The sequence below is a fragment of the Castor canadensis genome, chromosome 1 (genome assembly GCF_047511655.1).
Source record: "Castor canadensis chromosome 1, mCasCan1.hap1v2, whole genome shotgun sequence".
Lineage (NCBI taxonomy): Eukaryota > Metazoa > Chordata > Mammalia > Rodentia > Castoridae > Castor > Castor canadensis.
In genome coordinates, this window is record NC_133386.1 from 33,730,930 (window position 1) to 33,755,223 (window position 24,294).

At 36.6% G+C, this 24,294-nt stretch overlaps 1 protein-coding gene across 5 annotated transcripts in view; it reads left to right on the top strand.

Annotated features, from left to right (window-relative positions):
• Nucleotides 1-24,294, top strand: part of Arhgap18 (Rho GTPase activating protein 18) — a 179,745-nt gene that overhangs the window by 140,864 nt on the left and 14,587 nt on the right. For all 5 annotated transcript variants that reach the window (XM_074074960.1, XM_074074955.1, XM_074074970.1 and 2 more), the window contains exons 6-12: nt 4,134-4,299; nt 6,373-6,464; nt 10,469-10,546; nt 13,480-13,639; nt 15,213-15,295; nt 19,718-19,924; nt 21,723-21,863. In XM_074074960.1, coding sequence (XP_073931061.1) covers nt 4,134-4,299; nt 6,373-6,464; nt 10,469-10,546; nt 13,480-13,639; nt 15,213-15,295; nt 19,718-19,924; nt 21,723-21,863 — 927 coding nt within the window. The remainder of the gene's footprint in view (nt 1-4,133; nt 4,300-6,372; nt 6,465-10,468; nt 10,547-13,479; nt 13,640-15,212; nt 15,296-19,717; nt 19,925-21,722; nt 21,864-24,294) is intronic.

Consider the following 24,294-nt stretch of genomic DNA (forward strand, 5'->3'; position numbering starts at 1 on the left):
ATGACAATTTCTATTTCCACCTGTCTTTTGCTCTGTATTTGCCAAGGAATCCCTCAGAGGTTAGCTCAGTGTCTAACCTTCCTGTTAAGTCTTGCCTGACTGTGAACTTATATTAGATAACACATTTGAAATGGCCTTTTAAACTGTCAGGGAAAAAGTTTTGATCATTATTAGTGTGTGTATTCATGTTTACGTATATGCATTTATTTATCTCTACAACTGTTTTAAAAAAAATCTGTCTTCTAGAAGGCAGGGACATGTTACAGAGTTTCTGCAAGTCCTCACCATGGTTGATGCAGTCACCACTCTGAATAGGTGTCTAAGCAAATAAAGTCTTAAGTTCCAGTTCTACTCCATGCTTTTCTGCCTCTGTAAAAAAGCAATAAGCTTTATGCAATACATTGTTCTTTTGAACTCATTTTATGTTCACTTCCTTTTTTGAATAGTCTTTTTTAATTCTTTAGGATCCCACAATGTGGATTCACATTTCTTCTCTTAAATTTGAAGATCAGGTTTTATAACCTTTAATGTGCAATGGTTTGAAAATTGAACTACTATGTATTGTACAAATATTATGTCCCAGAAATTATGCTCTGTAATTATTTCATTCATTTATCAAATGATCTCTGTGAAGTAGATATTATTACCCCTATTTTTCAAATGAACTAACAAGTTAGATTACATAGCAGCGTGTACAGCTTGACTTCATTGCCTCAGCTTTTGAATCTTTTCTCTTTCTTTCCAAGTTGAAGCTAGTGTGAGTTGATAAGTAAAAAACATCAAGTTCAGTATTACTGATAAACTGCCTAAGGTGCCCTTCCCCCAATATTTTCAAGTCCACCAAGGAGGGGTACAGTCAGGGAAGCTACCTAATTTACATAACACATGGGAACAAATGCCTTATATTTTTTGAAAAATTTTTAGTTCATTCTTTGCTTTAAACACATTTTTCAAAAAATAAAGAGCTTTTCCCTTGCTGAAATTCCATTGTTTGCTGTTAGGCAAGGAAGTGAACCATCCAGTCTATTAACTAAACAAAAAACCGACAGGAAACTTCATAAATATTTAAAGCAGCTGCTATGAATTAAACATTAGGATGAAGAAGTAACTCCTTCATTAAGCACAATGTTAAAATAAGTAAGTAAATAAATAAATAAATAAGCTCATGACACATACTGCTAGGTAAGTCAAATGTCTGAACTAATAATATTTCAGGTTTCTCTAAATATTTATCTTGGGTAATGCTTTAAATAATTATATTACATGTGTTTGGTTTATTAGACCCAAAGCAACTGATTTTAATGAAACATTGAGGACTTTGTTTTTGAAAGGTATAAATGAGTAAATATAGTTGGTTCAGTCCTTCAGAAAACAAAGCCGTTAGCAGAAACATAGGACCATGCATGAGAAAAATGTGACAAGTTTTGTGTGATTTTAAAAGTAAAATTCAGGCTGGGAATGTAGCTCAGTGGTAAAGTGTTACCCTGGCATGCAGAAGGCCCTGGGACTGGTCTCTAGCATTGGAGAAGAAAAAAAAAAAAGTAAAACTCAATGAAAATCACAGGAAATCGGGAGAACATCAAGAGCAACAGTGAGGTGGTCCTTCCCTCACTAAGCGTGGTGCTGCTTTTCTCCCTGTAGGGTATATCTTCAATTCAGAGACGATGGCAGAGCACCAAAAAACATCCAGGTCCTTGGTACAGTAGGGTTACTGAGAGGGTTAAGATGTCGTTTCTGTCCTTGAGGGGAATGCAGTCCTACGTCCACACTTGTCAGTCTAGATTTCTCCTGGTCTGCCTGGTGGATGGGGAAATGGAGTAGAACAGAGTGGTTACTCAATGGATTCAGAGATGTGAATTTGCATCCTTATTATTGGCTTTGTGGCCATGTTTAAGCATTTTTACTGAGCCTCAGTTTCCCCACATAAAATATATCATAGTTCTTGCTCTAGGGACTTTTGCAGAATATAATGAGAAACCATTTATCATATATGACTATTATCTTTACCATTTTTTCTTACCTTGTCGCAGTATTTAGGAGAAATGGAAAACCATGAAACATTGAAATTATTTTAAATGTCCTGTGAAAAAAACGCTTACCATGTGCCATTTGATCCTTACCACTCTATAAGGTAGACGCTGGTATTAATTCACATTTCACAGAGCAGAGGCTGAGTTGTACAAGGTACTGTTATTTTGCCAAAAGCCACATAACAAGGAAGTGATAGACACAGGGTTTGCTACCTGCAGTCTGGTCCCAAATTTCTCCTAGACCCTCCCACACTGTGCACAGCACCATGGAAGTCATCCAATGCTTGAATAATTGAGAAATTTAAAACTGTGAATTCATTTAAGGTAACTATGATTGTTAACAGGAATACCGTTCTAAAAATGGGAAGTAGCATATTTTTCTAAAAGCAAAAATTGAGAAGTGTGACGTGGTTTTAATTTTAGCAAGTCTGGCTTCAGTAGATCAATTGGGATCTCTTATCTCCATCTGTATTCCATCTGTTGTAATAGCACACATCATTTACATCTGGAAAACAGTGCACACTCATGAAAGAATGAGAGTAGAAAATGTCTTAGTGTTACTAAAATTAACAGCTTTTGAGTTAATAATTTTGACCTCTCAGACTTCATTATTTATTAGCACTGGGGTTTGAACTCAGGGCCTCATGCTTTGCAGGAAGGCACTCTACCACTTGGACCATACTGCTAGTCCTCTCTTAGACTCCTTGAAAGAGTGGTAGGCACCTACAGGGGTCCCTGGACCATAATTTGAAGATGTTTCTTGTATTAATGTTTAGATCTGAAGTATTAATGATGGGGTGCAAAAAACAGCAAAGCAAAGGGAATAAAAGAGAATCAGTTGAACATCCCTGGCAATTAAATGAGGAAGTCCAGCATAAACCCCAAAGATATAATCTTGAAGACAAGATTTTTATCCAGCTACTAGAGAGTGATCATTGTTTTACTTTGCAAACACAACAGGAATGTAATTTGCATTAAACATGCTAGAGAAATTTGTGTTTTTACCCTGTGTCTTGTTTTCTTATATAAAATGGATTTAATGTTAAAGGAAGCTAAATAGTAGATGACACTTGAGAAAGGCACAGAACAGCAAATATACCACTTTTTTGCCTGTGTTCCTGGGTGGGATCTATGTCAGCATATTCAGTGGTGAAAGGAAATAATAGCCACATAAAACTAGTTGGGAAGTGCTGGGTATTTAAGCCTGACAACAGACCTTTGAATAAGAAGACTTCCTTCTCTTTCTCTCTCCTCTTCCCCTTCTCTCATTTTATAGAAAGAAAGGTTAAGCAATTGCTGAATCACACAGCTAGTAAGATGTAAGATGATTGGTAAGCCTTCTGGTTCTAAAGTCTGTGTTACATTCCACCACAATGTTTTATAGCCTTTCTGTACCAATTTTATTTGCTTGTTTGTTTGTTTATTTATTTATGACAATTTCCATGAATGGAAAAGGTACCTGGCACATTGTGAGCACACACTAATGGTCACTATTCCTCTTTTTCTTCTTCCTAGTTGTCTTATGTTATTAAGTCCTCTTTCTCTTTCTTTTCCCTCCTCATACTTCATGCCTGACTTCTAAGCATTGTTCCTTTTTTTTTGGTAGTACTGAGTTTTGAACTCAGGGTCTTGCACTTGCTAGGCAGGCACTCTACTACTTGAGTCACTCCAGCAAACATAATCATTGGTTTTTGAAAGTCAATGAGCCAGAAGTCATTTTTCCCTTGGACTCGCTGTTGCTTTTGTCTTCTGAATTGCTGGTATGAGTCCTCCCAGCAAGGCCTAGTCCAGTTCACCGTATGCCAGACTTCAGATCAACATCTGAACTCCCCGTAGGTTTGGGGATCTTCTTTATGACAGGGTCACTCTGCATTGTTTGGCAGTACTGGGGATTGAACTCAGGACCTGGCACTCTACCTACCACTTGAGCCACACTGGGTCCTTTACTCTGCATTCTGAGGAGAGAAGCTCTACCATAGCTTCTATTGTCATTTAACCTGGGTCCGACTTCTTTCTATCGTTACAATTTTCTCTTTTTGCATTACAGAAGGGAGTGAGTAGACACTGTGTAAGCTTTTATCATATCAATGGTATTTATTTTAGAGTTTCAGGTTGCCAAAAGATAAAACGGGCACCACAAAGATTGGGGACCTGGCACCCCAGGACATGAAGAAAGTATGCCGCTTAGCTCTGATTGAGCTGACTGCCCTCTATGATGTATTGGGAATTGAACTGAAACAACAGAAAGCTGTGAAAATCAAAACAAGAGGTAATCTTGAAGTGGGAATGTTAGCTTTGATTCTAAAGTAGCAAAAATGGATGACATTTCAGCAGTATTTTTGGTGGGGTGGGAGACACCTACAAAATAAAACACTTGAATACATCTAGAGTTCAGGTTATAAAACATTTCCTTCAAATATTTTGAAACTTGATAAAAGTGTACCATGGCCTAGACTGTAGAAAATAAAGCAAAACCAAATAATTCCCACAGAGGGAAATTGTAGTTCAAGGCATTATGACTCTTGTGCTTTCTCCTTCAAAAACTGTATTTCTTAAACATTGAATTTGGTACACGTACTTACTTCTTTACAAAATTGGATCTTGACAAATGACTTTAGTTGGCAGGCCCTAAATGATTACTTTTGTTTTTTCATTAGATGGGAAATATGTGGTAATTAATAGTCTGTTGCTTTGTTCACTTGTATGTGATTTTTAACTATTTTGTAAAAGCATTCTCTTCTTTATTAAGAGAATAATGCTATGTGACACACAATACCACTAGTTTGTACTCATCCTCCATATGTGCAGTTTTTCTTTTGTAAGCAGCTCACTTTATCCATTACCTTAACAAAATTTATTTTTGATGATATAAAGAATGAACACCTCTTCAGTTTTTGTTCTCCAACCTTTTATTGGTCTGGAAATCCAGATGATTCTCTATTGACAGAGCTTCTCTGCTTAGGAATCTCTGTCCTCTTGTTTAACCTTAAAGGTACCAAGAATGACGATTACTGAGTTCCTATGGTAACGTTCACCAAGACAAGTATTCACCTGATTTAAGTTTTAGATGCAGTTTCTTGATAGCACTGGACGTCCCTTTCCTTTCTTTCCTTTGGGTCCCCTGTCATGGTGAACCCTGAAGACTCAGGCTGTGCTTTAGTTCCTTGGAGTATTTTAGCTTGAGGACTGGGATGGTAAATTTCTGAGTTAAATGATGCCTTTGGATTTCCATAAGTCTGTTGTAGAGAATGAAGACTTCAGGTGCTTTTTTTAGAAGCTCATCTCTAATTATAGAATAGAAATATAGTTAAAATAGCTGTAACTCAGTGCCCAAGATTTTTCAAGTGGCTTAGGTGTGTGGTTTTTTTTTTTGGTTATTATTTTTATGTCATGTTTTATTGTTGTATCCTAGCAGAGAAATATTGAAATGTTCTTATTAAGGCTATCACTGTTTAAATGAAAATAATGAGCATCTCCTCCTCTATTTAAAAAATATCTATGTTTCCTGATATATCATACATACACTGGATGTTTAGAATTCTTGAGATTGTGTCTTTTCTGGATCCTTAAACTGAAAAGCTATTTACCAGGTTACTGGCCTTCTTTTGATGTCATTTCAGTGCCCTATGTCTGTCCTCATACCACAGGTCAGCACTTTCTCCATGTTCACAGATGAATTTAGTTTCCTCTGCTGATGTGTGTCATAAGGGACAGAGCTGTCACCCCTGTGATAATTGTCCACTCAGAGATGGGGGTGAGCTGGAATTTCTGGGTAGAGGCTATGCTCATACCAGACTCGAGGCATATGATTCTAATTTAAAAATTATAAATATTATCTGTCATTTCTTCTGGAACTATTCCTGAATATATAAAACTACAAATTTAACTTTAAGAATTCTAAGTATCCACTAAAAAGAAACATTTGTAGAACAGATCATAATGTTGGTTGATTTCTCAGAAAGTTAAGCATTTATATTTAGCTGTATTGTGGAATGGTAAATGTCAATTTAGTATGGAAGAGATGAGTGGTATTTGATTTTAAGCCAGACTTGTAATTTGATTGCACTTAGTAACTTGTTTGACTATTTTGCATGTTCTCACAGCAGTCTGTCTTTCTGATGTACCAGTCTGTCCTTTTAAAATTATTTTGTTGATTATCTGTGATTGTTTTAGTTGTCTTCCCCTGCTAGTTGGCTTTATCAAGCAGGGCCAGGTTGGCCTGTGTATACCAAATGACTAGATGGTGTCATTTTCTTTAAGGTCAGAAATCTTATGCTTTACCATTTTTTATTAGTATTTTATAGGTTGATGGAAGTGAAGATATTTTGTTTTCTTGTTGCAGATTCTGGTCTTTTTGGTGTTCCACTGACCACATTGTTAGAACAAGATCAAAGGAAGGTGCCAGGAGCTCGAATACCCTTGATCTTTAAAAAAGTAAGTAAGCCTGAACAGGTCCGTATATACAGAACATACTTAAGTGAAGAGTGATATTTTTGCACTTATACTATTATAATATAGTTTTTCAGTTGATATGCTGTTTTATTTTGTACTTTGATTTTCTATTCAGGAAGCAAATTTGTTTCAAGGGCCCATAATTTTTCTTTCACGGTGATGCCTCCTGTGTTATTACTGTAACTGTGATCACCTGGCATCATTTTCCTGTCTTGTATTAGCTGGCTTTGTATAATTGAGATTTCAATTCTATAATACACAGCAGTGGGAACTGCTTATAAATTTCTAGGGAATTGAATCCTCATGAATATTTCATGCCCGTATGTGTTTCCCAAGCTTCCTATTTACGGTGAGGATGTCCAATTTAATTTACCAGTGCCTATGTCCAAAGTAGGTAAAGAAACCATAAAGTAGAATTAGAAAATGATTGCTAAACTATCAAGTTGCTTGTGTAGTCAACACTCAATTATTCGTGAGGGTATTATCTGTAGCAATAAAAAATTGGAGCCCAACCTTAACCCTTAGCCATCATTGTTCAGAAGCATAGATTACATTTGATAAATGCTAGAAATTGCACACAGAGGAAGGTAGATCAGGTCAGTTGTGGACTTCCCAAGCCATAGATTCTTTGCAACAGCCCAAGCATTTCACAATTTCTAAAATTTCTGGGGACACAAGAAATTGATTTGCAACTGATTGGCTCAACAAACTCATCCACTCCTAAGGCTCATTCTACTTGGCATTCATCCTTGGGTTTCAAATCATTCACTTCCTTATCTTACCTACTAGTCATTGGGGCCTTTATTGCTCTTGTCTGCGATTACAGCCAAACCTGTGTGTCACTGTCTCTCCTAGTGGACTTTGTTCGGCACAGTTTACCCTACTTTGCAGCTTCTGCCAGCCACTGGCTGTATACGTATAAACTTGTCCACAGTTCCTGTGATGCATAAAGGGTCCATGTTCAAATTCTTCTAATGTCGGTAACAGGCCTGAGTTACTATACACAGGTGACTCTGCAAAGAAGGAACCTCGACAACATCTTCAGGTGTATTAGTGAAGGTTATCCAGAGAAACAGAGCGAATAGGCTAGATGTACAGAGATAGAGAGACTTATATTAAAGAACTTGTGCTTGCAGTTCTGGGGACTAGTAAATATTATGTGTAGGTGGAACAAGTCAGCAGGCTGGAACTCAGAAAGAGCTGATGCTGCAGTGTCAAGGCAAAACTCTGGATTCCTTGAAAACCCCAGTCTTTGCTTTTAGGTCTTCGACTGATGGGATGAGGCCAACCACTTTGAAGAGAGTGATCTGCTTTATTCAAATACGCATTTAAATGTTAATCACGTCTAAAAAAATACTGTCACTGCAGCATCTAGACTAGTGTTTGATTGATCACTTGGGGAGTGGCCAAGATGGTGTACAGAATTCACCACCACAGTAGGAAAGTTCTCTTCAATATCTTAGAGACTCTGCCAACCTACTAGTTTGAAGTATTGGATAACAGCCCTGAGTTTTTTCATTTACATAAAAAAAATGAAATGGGAGTATGAAGAGTTTACTGGATAGTAACACTCATCTATTTGCATCCTCTCTGCATTATGAGCAATAAATCACAGTGATCTTTTGTGAGAAGTATCTTTTGATTTATCAGCTGACAACTCCATTAAGCCTACCCTCAATTTTGTATAAAGGTAAGAAGGAAACCATTGATCTAAAAAGAGGATTTATTACCAGTCTTCAGAGAATTATTCTTTAATTTTTGAGGAAATATCCCTAAAAAGGGCACTAAAAAGCTTATCTAATATTAATTGTCTTTTATATTTAATGTTGTGTTCTTTTGCTCTTTGTCTAAACCACACTCTCAGAAAGGGCAGGAAAAATAGAAGTGTCAATTTTAATTTATGGAAAAAGTCCACTTTGTAACCTAATTACCAAATCCATGTTTTTACTGCCAAATTACTAAGCCAAATCAGATACTGTTTGTGTCAAAAAAAAGTCTGACTTCATGTTCATTTCACCTTTCAGTTCACATAAGTGTATAATGTATATTTTGAGAAATGTTGTGAATTACTAATAAATTACAGCACTTGAAGGTTTCTAAAAACAGCATGATTAAATATATATCGATACAGTTATTTTCTGTCTCTTTTAAGTCTGAAAAATGAAAGGAAAGCTATAAAGGATACTTTATTACTTATCTTTTATTAATGTAGCCAAAATGTGTAATTTTCAAAGTGAAAAATATGAGGAAACACATGGCATTCCTTCAGACAGTATATATATATATATATATATATATATATATATATATATATATATATATATATAGCTATTTTTGGATGCTAACATTTGGCTTTAAAGAACACTAAAAATGACTTAAATGTACAAATTCAGAAATTACTCTTAGTTATTTTGAAATCACAATTTTCTTGTATACTTAATGAAAGCGAAAGGCATATACTGCTAAAACTAATTTACGTCAGTAACTATCATGTAATTTTAGTTTTGTTAATAGGATATGAAAACATTTTGAACATTTTATAAGGTGAAATAAAAGTGAAAATTCATTGTATGGTGACTGTTTATAAATACTTTATTGAATGTAGCCATGTAATCTAAAATAATTCCTAACATTTTTTTTTTTGCTATGGTTCCTATCCAGTATAATTTGTAAAAAAAAAAAAAAAATGTGGTTTTGGATTTTAAAAAGTCATGTACTTCTTTGACTGGTCAGAGATACTCCAAGTAATAATAAATTCCTGGGAGAACTGCGAGACTACTCTTTGCTTAATTCTGACCCGAGTCCCTCAATATCAAGGGATCGTTTGTCCGTGATATCATCAAGGATAGAAAAGATAAGTTGATTAGAGAGAAACTGCTGTGTCTCCCAGGGTCCCACACTGCAATGTATCTGAGGTGAGAACATGCATACAAAGGTCAGAAACCTCCTTCACTCTGCAGGCCTTGCCCCAATAGACACTTTTATATGCAAGGGCAAAACAGTAAGGTCTACATGCTTTCCAGAGTCTTGGTTAATCATTAGCAGAGGCTTCCCTAGGGGAAAAAATTGTGTTTTTTTTTTTTTACATTCTCTTGCCTTATGGTGTTCAGAGAATATTATAGTAAGATTGCAGATGAGGGTAGACTAGGTCTGTCTTTCATAAAGCAGAGTTTTGTGAGAGACAGTGGGTTTTAGGAAGAATGGTAGTAAAATGCCTGTATTTAAACAGGGGTATGGAAACTGATTTTCTTGAAAATAGCAGAATAACCCCCTATGAACTTTGTGTACTGCCCAGCTTTGGCAAGTGCAAGACCACTTTAACAAGCTGACCACTCTTTTCTCATCTTTGTAGCTCTCAACAGTTTGTCACTGCATTTTCCCCATTTATTTGCCTTATTTTTGTGTTTTTGGCTCATATATTTTTTTGAAAAGGACTTTATTTAGTAGGGTACTGGAGATACATCTGTGTATAATCACCGGGCCACAGGTAGGATTTCGAAACCCCATTTAAAATTCTTTGTTTTATGTTTACCATTGAAGGCTTAAAATGACGAACTTTGTTTTGACTTCATATCATAAGTAATTCTTTCTTGGAGTAAAGTAAAAATGAGGTGTAAATAAGTGCAAATACTAGAATTTCCTGACATTTATTTGATTGTACAATGTATGTTTCTGGAAAAGCAAAAGAAATTCTTGGTTGCTTTTAAGCAGTGAACATCTTCATTCTCTGTGTGAGTACCACAGTTGTTGCATGACATCATATACTTCTGTTACAAAGTAAGAATAACACTCACCTTTTTCTGAATTATGGCTAAAGTTTTTGGACTTATTGTTTTGAAGGATGGTAGTGCAATAGTATTTCAGAACCTCATAAAGTTCAGTTTACATGTCTTTGTAATCAGCTTTCATTTATTTATATGTGAAGCAGATGTTAAATTATACCTGTTACAAATATCGACATGGGAAAATTTTCTATTTATCCACAGCTGATTTCTCGAATTGAAGAGGGAGGTTTAGAAACCGAAGGCCTCTTACGAATACCTGGAGTTGCCATAAGAATCAAGGTAATGTAACCTTTCCATTCTGCTAATGTACAATTTTATTGTTTAATTATGCATTTGCAGTTTATAAGCCAACTTATCCTACTCACTCTTGTTCCTATTGTTAACAAAATGGATAAAATAAAGCAATAAAACCTCTTAATGTTCAGTTCATATTCAGTATCTTTATAATCCTTTCTGTTTTTCTATAACTTTTTATTTTTCAAAACCTGTAACAATATAATAAAGAGAACATGATGACTTAAAACATGAATAAGAGGCTGTGGTGATAGGTTTAGTCAGCACGAGCAATAGCAATTGTGTTTTTATTTTAAAGAGGACAAGAACACAGCCTCTAGCAAGTAAGCAGACTAGGGCTCTTGACAGTTGTCCCCACACATGCTTAGTCTTAGTGAGCTGGCAAAATGAGGCTTTCTACCACATTCCTGATTGGCACAGCTCCTTGTGGTACTGCAGCCAGGGTGCCTAAGTTTGGCTGGTGACTGAGGCCAGTTGATCCTTAGACTTCCCAGATGGAGTTCCCCCTTGCCCTTTCTCTTCTCTTTGGATGGCATTTCCTTCCCACTATGCCAGGGTACTGTGCACTTTGATCTATGTGCCTCACCTGCTGCTCAAGGGAACAAAGTCTCCAATGAATACACAATAAGACAGAACTAGCCTATTGGTGATTTGTACTATATATGCCCTCCAAGGGATTTGCATTTTGAAGGAGAGCCCTAAATGGAATTACAGTTATATCGAGAAAATTAACCTAGCAAAACTTTTTGGTTAGCAGTTGTTCACCATCTCTTTTTTTACTCTGTCTTCTGAATTCGACTCTAGCTTTAAACAGATCATATAAGAAAATGTCCATATCTAATATATTTTCTCCTAGAATTTGAACATCCACCAGAAAATAGGATGGAGGGAAGAGATCATTTTTCTTCATTTTTCTTAAGATGTATTCCATATGAAAATTTCAGGGATGATGAGGGCAAATGGCTGTTGGTGGTGTCCCACTGTCCTTGCCTGTGATTGCTGGGCTAAAGTGCTGTTAGGATTGGAGTCACTATTCATGTATTCCACAGTCTGCTCCCCTGGTTATTTTAATAAGTTTCCTTGCTCGAGGACACTAGATTCAGTTGACTTCATTCTCATTTCAACAGGATTTCTGTAACCTGATGCACCCCCTTAAGAATTTCAGCCTATGTCCCCTGGGTTTGGTGTTTGATCACTAGAGGTCCCAGAATCTGTTTTTGGTGTGTTTGTGAGTTTGATAATTTGCCATTGTCTCACTTCATTGCTAACATCTATGGTAAGCTCACCACCAGCCAATGGTGGGCATTGTATTTGATCTTGAGATCATTTCTGTGGAGAAGTCCATCCTCTTACAAAGGAATAATTCCTTGGGAAAAGGTAATGTTACTTTGTCAGCAAGAGCAGTGCTTCTCACCTGAGTGTTCAAAACCTTGGGCCCTTCTTAGAGTAGGATGGCCAACACACAGGAGTAAAAAATATGTTCACTTTAGTACAAAATAGTGAATATAATGTGAATTTTACTTTGTGATAGGAACTTTGGCAGAAGGGCAACTAGATATAATTTCTAGGAAGGTCAATTAAGTAGATTGAGCTGGGTCAACTGTTCAACCCAGCCTGTTGTCATATACCAGATTATACACCAGCTGGACCATTACAAATAAATTAAAGATAATAAGCAAAATTTTGCTTGTCTCTTTTCTTTGCTGTCCCACCAAATTTCTTGACTTTTCTCCTCTCTCTTCCCTCCCTCTCCTTATGTTGTCCTTCCCTCCTTCCCTCCCCCTTCCTTCTCTCTCCTCTTCTCCTTTATTTCTTTCCTTTCTCTTCCTTTCCCTCCTTTCCCCATTCCCTCAGTGTCTTCCTCTCTTTCCTCTACTTTCCATTTCCAGGGTTACCTGCAGGTTTTTTATCAACTATACAAATAATTAGGGTAGAACATGGTGGTTTTGTTGAGAATGGAAAATGTGATAAATTCACCTTACAAAATAAGGGCTGAGGATGTAGCTCATCTGTGGAGCACTTGCATGGCATGTGAGAGGCCATATGTTTAATCCCCAGCACCATCACATGAAAGAAGGAAAAAAACAAAAACACCCTTTGAGAAAAAAGAAGGAAGTATCAGAAACTTAAAAGGATTTCTGACATGCTAAGATGAAAGTATGCAGAAAATAGTGGTTATGAAACTAAATTAATTTATTAGTGATATTTGTTGTTTGTTTTTTGGTGATACTGGGATTTGAACTTGGGGCCTCAGCTAGCAAGACAGATGCTCTACCACTTGAGTCAACTGCCAGCCCATTAGTAATAATTTGGCTGGCAAAGTTTGGAGAGTCCTTGAGGTAAATGAACTGGGTATTTCCAGTTCACCATGGATTCCAGCTGGTTTGCCTTAACTGGTAGTGGAATGGCTGTGCACTGAAGACAGGTATACTGATGTATTTTCATGCTGAATTTCTATAGGATTTGGTTTTCCATTTCTCATAGGTAAATAATTAGAGATCATATATTGCTTAGGCCCAGAAATTGACTATACATCTTGTTATGTAATATGCTTAAATAGCTTAAAACATACTCTTTGTTTAATGATTTTTTTTTAATTTAACAATGACTTGTAGTATCTAGGTGCACCCTCAAATGGAAAGAGTATTTTAACCAATCTTTTATTTAAATCTTCACTAATTAAAATTTGTTGAGTAAATTAAAAAAAATTTTGGTCTTAGGTGCAATTTCTCCTTGGTAAAGTTTCATTGGGATGGAAAGGATCTGATTTTTCTGAGTAACAGAGAAATATTGACTTTTGGTACTTTGCTACATCTTTACAGAGTAGAATTCCTGTAAAGTGAAAAATATATCACGCTCTCAGCAGGGAAAAAAAAATGTACTTACTGATAACTTTTTTTTTTCCTTATCCCTTTCAGAATCTTTGCCAAGAGCTAGAAGCAAAGTTTTATGAAGGAACTTTTAATTGGGAAGGTGTCAAGCAGCACGATGCAGCCAGCCTGCTGAAGCTCTTTATCCGGGAGCTGCCACAGCCACTGCTCAGCGTAGAGTATCTCAAAGCCTTTCAGGCTGTCCAGAGTAAGCGCCATCCATCTTGATGCACTCCTGTGCTGTCCATATTAATCGTCTTAATGACTTTTGGCATCACAGGGCTCATAGCCAGATGCATTTGGATGGACATGTTGACTCATGGATGCCAAGGGCTGCTCAGTTGTTACACATTGTTTTCCTTTTCTTTTATAAATATACATGTCTAAGTAAATAACAGAACGTTCTCTTCAGGTACAGATTAAGTGCCTGTCATTGAGTCAGTACAATATATTTTAAGAGTTAAAACCTGGAAACTTTTGCATTTCTCTCATAATAGGCTGAGTCACATAAGATCTTGGATATGTTTTTCTTGCCAAGTGTTAAAAGCAACACTTACTGGAGAAGCTGAAGATTAACCGTTATCATAAAAGCACAGGAGATGTGGTTGGATCTGTGAGCATTTCCTAAAAATTGAAATTCTGCAACTGTTTTGTGGAAGGATAGAACAAAGCATTTTGCTCTGTCATTGATGGAATGCCACAAACTTTTTCTTGTGTGCTGCCATTTTGTAACCACAAAATGGCAAGTTCCAAATTAAGATCTGTAAAAAACTTGATTCCTTTGCCAGGGAACACAGAGATCTGATAAGTTTTATATCCTGGCATAGTTACCTCATTCAGTCCTAGAGGCCACTGAGAAAGAAAGAAAAAATGCCATGTCTTTAAAACTATATCTTTAATGGTCAAACTGGGACCCTATTAACAATTACAGTAAGCTACAGTGTCAATCAAAACCATTCCAGGCCATTCTTAAGGCAGGCTCTAATGAGATGAACTCCTGAGTCATCTCGTGTCATAACAGTTTTTTCAAAAATGCCAAAGGAGACACGAAGTCTACTGTTTAAGGATCTTTTTCTTAACAGATTTCTTTTTACAACAGAAGAAATCATTTTTTGTTTAAAATATTTTTACTGGTTAAAGTGTATTGTTTTTATACATTTCCTGGCTATGAACCAAATGTATCACTGACAAAAAAAGTGATGGCATGATTGTTAATGTCCACAAATATTACTTTAATGTGGTAAGGACCACTGAAAATGACAGTATCAGTGATAATAATGCATCTCTTAGACTCTTTAATTGCTCATTGGTTTCTAATTCATTCCACATTTACTGAACACCTATTGTGTTCCAGGGCATTTTACACATTCCTGTTGGAATTAATGGGCTCTTCCCTTGTAATTTTGTACACTCTTCATTGAAAAGAAACGGACTTCACTACTAAAGATGCACCCTGATACTATATCATGGAAGGTCCGATTTTCTATGTCTTTTCATTGGGGAATAACTATCACAGAGAAGTTAAAATTGTTTTCAAAGCACTGCAAACATAAGGCCACTCATCATGTGATTACTTGGAAGTGAGCATTCAGAGACAGAGAGGAAGCCTTCACAGCTGCTTCCCCTGATCTCCAACAAACACTTTCAACAAGCCTTGCTGCTCAGTCATCGTGTCTTACATTTTACTGTAATGTTTACACCAAATAACTTTTTCCTTGGGAAATGAGAAAAGAAAGTGTTCAGTAAAGAAAAGAGTTCACGTCTTTCTAATCTCTCTGCAGATCTTCCAACCAAGAAGCAACAACTACAGGCTTTGAACCTCCTTGTCATCCTTCTGCCTGATGCAAATAGAGACACATTGAAGGTCAGTTGTTTAATTTACATTAAATATCCTTAGAACTAAGCAGAGGTTGGGAAGCAGAAGATTGTGGTTAGGTTGAAGCCAGCTGCAGGCAAAAAGTTTGGGAGATCCCACCTCAATGTATAAAAAAACAGGCATGGTGGTCTATACCTGTTATCCCAGCTATGTGAGAAGGATCACTAGTTCTTGCATAAAGGTGGGACCTTACTTGAAAAATAACCTAAAGTAAAAAGAGCTGGATGCAGGACTCAAGTGGTTGAGCACCTGCCAAGCAAGTGTGAGGTTCTGAGTTCTAACTCCAGTGCTATGGGAAGGGAGGCAACCAACCAACAACCCCTCTGCCAAGAAAAAAATATGAAAAAACCTAAACAGAGTTATTTTTCATCATTTATGGTAAATAAATGGTGGTTAAGAGAAAGTCTCTTCATTTTTCATTAATTTATTTATTAAGTTGGTTACGTTTTTGTTAATGGGTTGTTTTTTAGCTTTCATTCTAACGTTTCTTTTATCAAAGCAATGAATGACTACGTTTCATGAGTTAATGGAACTGCAGCTACTTCTTTTGTTTTCTTCTTATTATTTTTCTCCATTTTCCAAATGGTATTTAATGAACTTGTATTAATAAGGTCAAAAATTAAATGTGTAAAATGAAAATCCTTAGGCTCATCAAATATAACCCTCTTTTACTTAAATATGTTTCAGTTGTTTGTCGTCCCAAGTGATGGAGTTTGAAACAAGTCATGATGGTGATAAGAAATATTTGTTAGCTTGTATGATAGAGGGGGTGAATTTCTTCAAGATATGCTGTACTAATATATATAATTATCACAGTGAAATCCCCTCAGTATTATTGTATGAGAAATCAAAAATAAAACATAACAAAGCAAAAAGAAATATTTGCTAGCCCAAAGATAGACCAACTTGAGTTATTTCCCTAAGGGCTTGAGTTTCTGATTTGTATCATTTTGAAGTGATTGGGTTCAGACCCAATCATGTGACTTAATACCATTTTTTATATGTGTTATCAGAAGCTCTTAATTTGTCATGTGTCTTAATACCATTTATTATATGTGTTATCAGAAGTTCTTGAAGTCAGTATGGACTGTTCCACATTTATTTATTTTCCTTAAAGGCAAAAGTTTAAGCCAGCATTGTAGTGTATACCTGTAGTTCTAGCACTAGGGAAGCAGAAGCAGTAGGGTGGTAAGTCCATGGCCAGGCTAGGCTACATAGTAAGACCCTGTCTCAAAAAAATTAAACAAAAAAAATTTATATAGTAGTAGTAAAGGGTTTAATTATAAACTGTCCTGAAAGAAAAATGGGGAAATTCAACATATAATTTAGAAACAATATTTGCCTTAAGTTTTGCTACTGCCTTAAATTATATATGTGTACACACATGCTAAAGATGCACCCCGATACCATATCAGGGAAGGTCCAATTTTCCATGTCTTTTCATTGGGTAACAATTATCAAGAGAAGTTAAAATTAAAACTCAAGGGATGTTTGCATTCAAATATTGTGTGAGTGGGGCTCCTGTGTGGAAGTGTGTAGATTGTGACAGAGAAATGGACCCAGGACAAAGTGGGTCTGTGTTCCCACATGTCCTCTGCTCGCCACCTTCAGCCTTCAGTTTTCCCTACTCAGAAAGAAGGAGGAATGTCTCTTTCTGACATGAAGGAACTTGTTTGAGTGACAGTCCTGTAAATGAGCAGTGTAAAGCCAGAATTGGAAGATACACAAATTAAATATACCTACAAACCAGTTCAGTGAGTTGTAGTAGGAATTACTCCAGGGTGGTTGATTTTGGACAAGGCTGCTCTAGAACTCTTTGGACTCTGCCTTCAACATCTCAGGCATGTTCTTTTAAACAGTTCTGTTTAAAATACATTTTTTTAAGTTTAAAATTTTAAACTTTAGGATAGTGCTCATGAGTTGGCTAGAAGTATGATTTTATAATTAAGAGGGAAAATACATATTTTTGGTCAAAATCTTAGAGATGCCAACAAGTAATTTTACTCATTTATTTAAGCTTTAGTGACTTAATTAGCTAGCGTTGATGAAAGTTTCAAACAAGAATTCTTATAATAGAAGCATTGTAACAACATGCCATAAACCATCCATTTGTAAACTGTAAGTTGAGCTCTGTAAAAAAGAAGGGAAAATCCATTGCAGTATAATTTCATAACATGAAATTCCCCCAAGCCAACCCATCTAGTGCTTGCACCAATCCTCCTTTGTCATTGGGGGAACAGAATTATGTGCGTGACCCATGTAGAATGTTTCTGTAGCAAACATTTCTGCAGGCTCATGGCTGAACGTTATATCCTGGCATAAGTGTAAAGGGACAGATTTTTTTTTTCTTTATGGTTCTGGGGTTTGAACTCAGGACCTACACCTTGGGCCACTCCACCAGCCCTGTTTTTGTAATGGTAAATGGTTTTTTCAAGATAGGGTTCCCAGAACTATTTGCCCAGGTTGGCTTTGAACCACAACTCTCCTGATCTGTACCTCCTGAGTAGTTAGGTTTACAGGTGTGAGAAGCTGGCACCTAGCTGGATAGATGGTTTTGGACCAGCTGCTTAACCAAAATTATTTTTTTCTTGGGTTATTGTGCACTTGAAATAACAATCACAGCTACCTTTGACTTGGAGGAATAGTGAAGACTGATTTTAAGATATGAAGAGGAAATCCCTGTTAAGATAATTGTTGACATTTATCTCTTTTATTGTTATTTACAGTGTCTCAATTCTCACTGTCCAGGAGACTAGTAATTCCATTTTATAAAGGAAAAAAATTCTAAAGGGCAGAGATGTACGATGTACTCTAAGCCCTCCCGTGGCTAATGAAACATGGGTTTTTCAGGGAAAGGGTCCTGTGGTGCCAAAGTTCATCATTAAGTGAAATTGTTTTAAAAGGGCAGTCCTTACAGTTTAGATGAAGAGAAAATATTGTAGTGTTTTTCATCAAGAGCAGGGCTACCATCTCATGAAGTTCATATCTTCTCACTTCTTCCCTTTCACCCTCTCCCTCTTTTTCTCTCTTCTCTAGTATTCTGATAGTAATATTTTGAATGTCTTATTGCCTATGAATACCACAATTAAAATAATTATGTAATATCTGTAACTTATGCTCACAAAGAGATACACTGTCTCTAAACAACTATTCTGGTCTCTGTAGAACAAAATTAAATCTTTTTTTCCAAACTTCAATTAATCTTTTGTCCTCAGTTGAGAACGGGTTGCTTCAGTATAACGTTATGCTTGGACCAGAAATTAGCTACATAAATCTTACTGGGAGGTATTAAGGGTTTGTTTTTACTTTGTTTCAAGTTTCTAAGGTCTATATTGCAGCCAAACTTGATGTAAAACCAACCTGTTAACATTTACAGGAGTGTTTTTTAAGTTTGCTTTTTTTTTTTGCCCTGGAATCTTGTGAGTTATTTTTGTTTTTTTCCATTTTAGTGTAGTGTATTTGACCTTTTTCAGGTAGGGCTTAAAGGGCAAATATAAAAGCATGATTCGTTTAGTAGTTCTGAGTTCAGAAACAAAAGCTAAATGGATCTGCAATTAAGTTCCTTCTCCACCATTTGTTATTTGTGTGACCTCCTGTAAGTTACTTAACATTCTCTAAAACTTAGTTTCCTCATCTGTCAAATAGGAATGATTACAGCATCTGTCTCCTGTAAGGATTAAGTAAGATGAGCTCTAAAATGACCATCATACACTGCCTTACTCGTGGAGATTGTGTCATACCTAGAAAAAATTAAGTGAAAAGGCAAAACCCTAAGCCCTGTCAGGGAAGGGGAACCTAAGCTGCCCTTGGCTTTGGGGAGGGCAGACACTGAGGACAGTGAACTCCTGCTAAGAGGGGAAGTGGTCACATCAACAGTAGCACAGTCCAGTTGGGGAGAAGAGTTCCCTTCCTTTCCTTATTCCTCCCTTCATTTCTTCTTAAAAACTCCTTTTTCTTTGATGTTTCTTCATCCCTCCTTCTTCCCCATCACAACCTTCGTTTTAAGTTCCATGCCAATCTGCTGTTGAGTGCCTTAAAGCAAAGGAAACTGAGGCTCAATGAGCCTTTTCAAGGACATCCTTTTTTTTTTAACCTCTAGAAATAAAAGTTTAGTACTTCCTGAGACAAGGTAATGTTTTTATGCTATTTAAACTACTTTTCAATGTCCCATCGCCTCTTAGATTAGCCAGTTTCCTGGCCCAGCTCCACAGACCTGAGTAGAGGTGAAGTGCCACCTCAGGGTCATCAACCAAGTGCAGAAGCTTTGCAGACAGGCCTGTTGGATGTGGGCAGCTGACAGTGGTTCTGCACAACTTATTTTTTTAAACGACATAAGAGTTCTCTGTGTGACAGTGCTTTAATCTCTCATCTCCATACATTGCCCAAATCTCAGAGTTGTTTCTGTTTCAGGCCCTGCTTGAATTTCTGCAAAAAGTCATAGATAATAAGGAGAAAAATAAAATGACAGTCATGAATGTAGCAATGGTCATGGCCCCAAATCTCTTCATGTGTCATGCCTTGGATCTGAAGTCCAGTGAGCAGCGGGAATTTGTAATGGCAGCTGGGACGGCAAATATCATGCACTTATTGATTAGATATCAGAAACTTCTGTGGACAGTAAGTATATGTTTTTAAACTGCATGAATGGCCATATAATTTTCTAGCATAATTGTTTATAGCAGATTTCAACATAATTTTATTACAGATATAAAAGAACATAATGTAATTTCTTAATGGCTTAAAAAACCACATTGCATTTTTTAAGTGTTAAAAGTTTTGTGCAATTACATTGAAAATATTAATGGCATCCTGGCACAGTGGCTCAAACCTGTAAGTCTAGCTACTCAGGAGGTGGAGGTCGGGGGAGTGGTTCAAGGTCAGACTGAGTAAAAGCTCTGTAAGACCCCATCTCAACCAATGGTTAGATGCCATCATACACAACTGCCATCCCAACCATGTGAGATATGGAAATGGTGGATCAGGGTTCAGGCTGGCCCCAAGCATAAAGCAATACCCTACCTAAAAAATAACCAATTCAAAGAAGGCTTGGAAGTGTGGCTCAAGTGGTAGAGTGCCTGCCTAGCAAGTACAAGGCCCTGAGTTCAAACCACACTCCCAACCCCCACCCCGTACTGCTAAAAAATTTAAACAGAGAAGAGAATATTAACAGCATTTTATTCATATAGGTAAGGAGAGTCTTGTGAGTTTCTACTTTAAAATCATAAAACGTGCCTTGTAAGAAGTACTTCTTACTTATCTGCTTCTTCCATTTTCCTTTTCTCAGTGCTGCTTTATAAAAGTTCCTGCTGTCTTTGCCTGAGCTCATTCACAGTGATTTTCCATAGACCTGTCATTTAGAGGGCTACATACATTTTGTCCACTGATTGCTGAGAAGGTCTTGGACACGGTTTCCTTTTTCATCCTTAGTTTGAGCTTATATTTTGACAAATAATCAGAAAATGGTGGTGGATAAGAGGTTTCACTGATTAAACTCTCATTTTCCATGAAATTTATAATTTTTGAGAGTGAAGCATTTTATAGGCATTTAGAAAAATGACCTGCAAAATTACACTGCGTTTTTTTTCTTTTTTTTCCCCCAGTGCTAGGGATTAGATGCCAGACCTTGTGAATTCTAGGCAAACACTCTACCTCTGAGCTATGCCCCCAGCACCAATCAAAATTCTAATATTAACTATTTCAACCTCCTATTTGAGGAATACCTAGACATTAATTTCTTAAAAAGACAGTGAAGGTATCTAGATCCTGTAGTCTTTTTATGCTCTCTATAAAGACAACTAATGTAGCTGATTTCAAATGTTTTTAAATGCCTAGTTATTAAATCTTGGTCTTTTAAATTCCCACTCTCTTTCTTGGTTGTATTTTGGTAACTTAACATGTTTTGTTGCTGTTATTGTGATTTCCAAGGACAGTTTTTTCCTGGAGTATTGTAACTGCTGGCTCTTGTGGATTGGTGAGGTTTTCTTTCTCCTCTGACAGTAGACGCCAGCTGGTATCAGAAGGGGACTGCTGTTTAGCTCTCTGGGCAGTAGAGAAGTGGCTGCTAAGGGTACAAACTGCCAAGGTGATGGCCTCACTGTGGGTCTCCTTAGGGACTCTCGTCATGATATCGTTGGTGTTGGAAGAGGCCACTAAGCTCTTGAAGTTCACAAAGCCTCTTTTGGAACCTTACACAATAGGAGGTGATGTAAGGACACTTTGTACACCTTCTAAATGAATAACTCAATGCATTTTTTTTCCACAGGAGCAATGAACAGCATATATAAAATGTCATGTTCTTATCAAATAGACAGAACCTTTATTCCTCTTGAAATTTAAGAAATAAAGATAATTATTTATGTAGTTCAAAATAGCTCCATGTCTTTTTCCTCCCCAACTAAATTTCTTTTCTCTATAGATTCCCAAGTTTATTATAAACCAAGTAAGGAAGCAAAACACTGAAAATCATAAAAAGGACAAAAGAGCCATGAAGAAATTGCTGAAGAAAATGGCTTACGACCGAGAAAAATATGAAAAGCAAGATAAGAGTACAAATGATGTAAGAGAATGTTGAAGATACACACTTCTTATCATTTCAGTGCTGTATTCATAGTATCACTTTCTACCACTTACTAGGCTTTCTACAACTTGTAAGTTAAAGGCATTGGTAACAATAACTGTACTTCTACTACGAATGACCCGGATTGATAGTTGGTCAGGTGGTGGTGACTCAGCATGTGGTTTGTTAATGGGGAACAAAGAAAGATAGCAAGACTGAAAATCTCTCTCTCTCTCTCTCACTCACTCACTCACTCATGACTCCTGCAGAGGTCATAGCTGCCCACTGACTGAATAATGTATAGAGAGTGAAAAATCCTCTCTGGATGAACCACTAATACTTTTTTCATCAAATGGGGACAAACAACTAACCCTGATACACAGGCTAATGATTATGTTGGGCCGAGAATCATCCCTAGACCTCAACAAGTACTTGAAGGTTCTCAATTTGGTGGGAATAATTTTCAGAGTCACATTGTAAAGAAGAAAATTAATACGTTTCAAGAAGGAATTCTGTCAGTATTTATAAGCTACTGTTAGAACATATTAAGAACTGGTCTTACCATAATGAAATATGCATGGAAATATATTTATGACTTGAGTCACCAAAGCTCTAGCATAAGATCATGAAATGAAAGGGTTTCTATTGTTCTGTTTAAGTGAATACACCCTTACCACCACCACTGAGGTTCTCCAGTTACATGCTGACATCTTGTGGAAAAATGTGAAAATGCAGTTATCCGCCTTTGTCTGATTTTTCTGCTTTGGCCTGCTTAGAGAGCTTGTAATTAATTATATATATATATATATATTTTTTTCTCTTACATTTATTTATATTTCACTTACATTTACTTTCCACTCTTAAGAAAATAACACTTTCTTGGTTTTGTACAAATGTTGAAATCAATATTAAGTGTCCTTAAAAGAATAAGAAAATATAATTAAGGGAAATTAATCAAATTTTTTTGAGAAAAGGCTTGATGTTATAAGGCTAGAAAGGATTCTCAAGATAACATTTTTATTTAACTCTGGAAAGCTATGTTATCTCTAACAGCATTGTAAATACAGAAATATCTTCATTTTTGTAGCCTGCTTATTCATATTGTTTAAGTGACCTCATAGTCTTAATTTTTTATAATACTGTGATACTCTAAGCTCAGCACATACTTAAGGAAACATTTGTGGTATGCCTTTTTAATAATAAATCCATAACACAAATTAAAAGGTTAGTTTCTGGAGATGGAATGTTTAAGTATTGTTGCCATTTTCAGAAAAATAGCATTGCGTTGGAATTTTTTAGTTTGCATTTTGAGCAAACTAGACATGAGCTGAGCTGAAAATTTTTTCTGCACCATTTAAAAGCTGTATTGTCATTTTAGAGTCTGAAATTTAAAACTCAGTTTTTTTTTCCTTTATTGGCTGTAACTTTACCTCCCTGAGTTTTGGGTTTTGGTGAAATTCAGTTAAATCATTTAACAAAAATGCTACTGTTTCCAGGATGCCAACCCCCCACTACATGGTAGGTGTTCAAAGGGAGCCAGAGTTAGCTTCTCACTTCATATAGGGAGGATTTATCTCAGAGGTGACAGAGACTGAAGCCCAATTAGGGTTCTGTGGGCTAGGACACAGGAAGTGGGCACCTGAGAAACTTCCTGGGGGTGTCAATCTGAGAAGGGGAAGCAAGTAGGTGTCATTTAGGCATCGCTAGAAGCAAGAGAGCTAACCTTTAGTGGAGATTCCTGGTGTAACATGCTACAGTGGAAGTCCATTTAGCCTATCATTTTAGTTGAAAAATTTTAGTGCATTTCCAGAACTTATTTTTCAAGTGGTTGTCTTTCTCTTAGAGGGACTAGTATGTGCAGAGAAAAGTTATGAACAACACACAAATGGGCTCTGTAGGTCCAACTGCTGTGGATATGTGGTGAGTTACTAAGTAGTCAGGGTTTTTGCAACAGCTTCCATCAGTTGCCAGAATCAAAAGACTAAAAGAGTGAATATAAACAGTTGTCCTGTTATGATGAATTGTAGAACGGGGTATCCCATGTCCCCTGACAATAGAGCCTGCTTTCAGCAGGGTAGCAATTGCCCTGGGTCCCTTTGAATGGGACAGGAGCCTCCCCCTCCTTCCTTATGCTTTGTCGATTCTCCTCTCAAATCATTTGAACATATATATTAGACTTCACAAAACTATAGGGCACAATGCTGCCTGGGATATTTTGTTCATTTGTTAAGCAGTTACTTGATATGTGCCTACCGTGTACCAGCTAGTGTTCGTAGGCACTTGAAATACATTGTTGAACAAAGTAAGGATTAGTATACCTATGGAACTTAAATTCTATAAGTAAGAATAAATATAATTACTTAGTGTGTATGTGGTGGATGCTCTAAATATAATAAAAACAGAGCAGAAAAAAGGAGGACTTGGAAAAGTT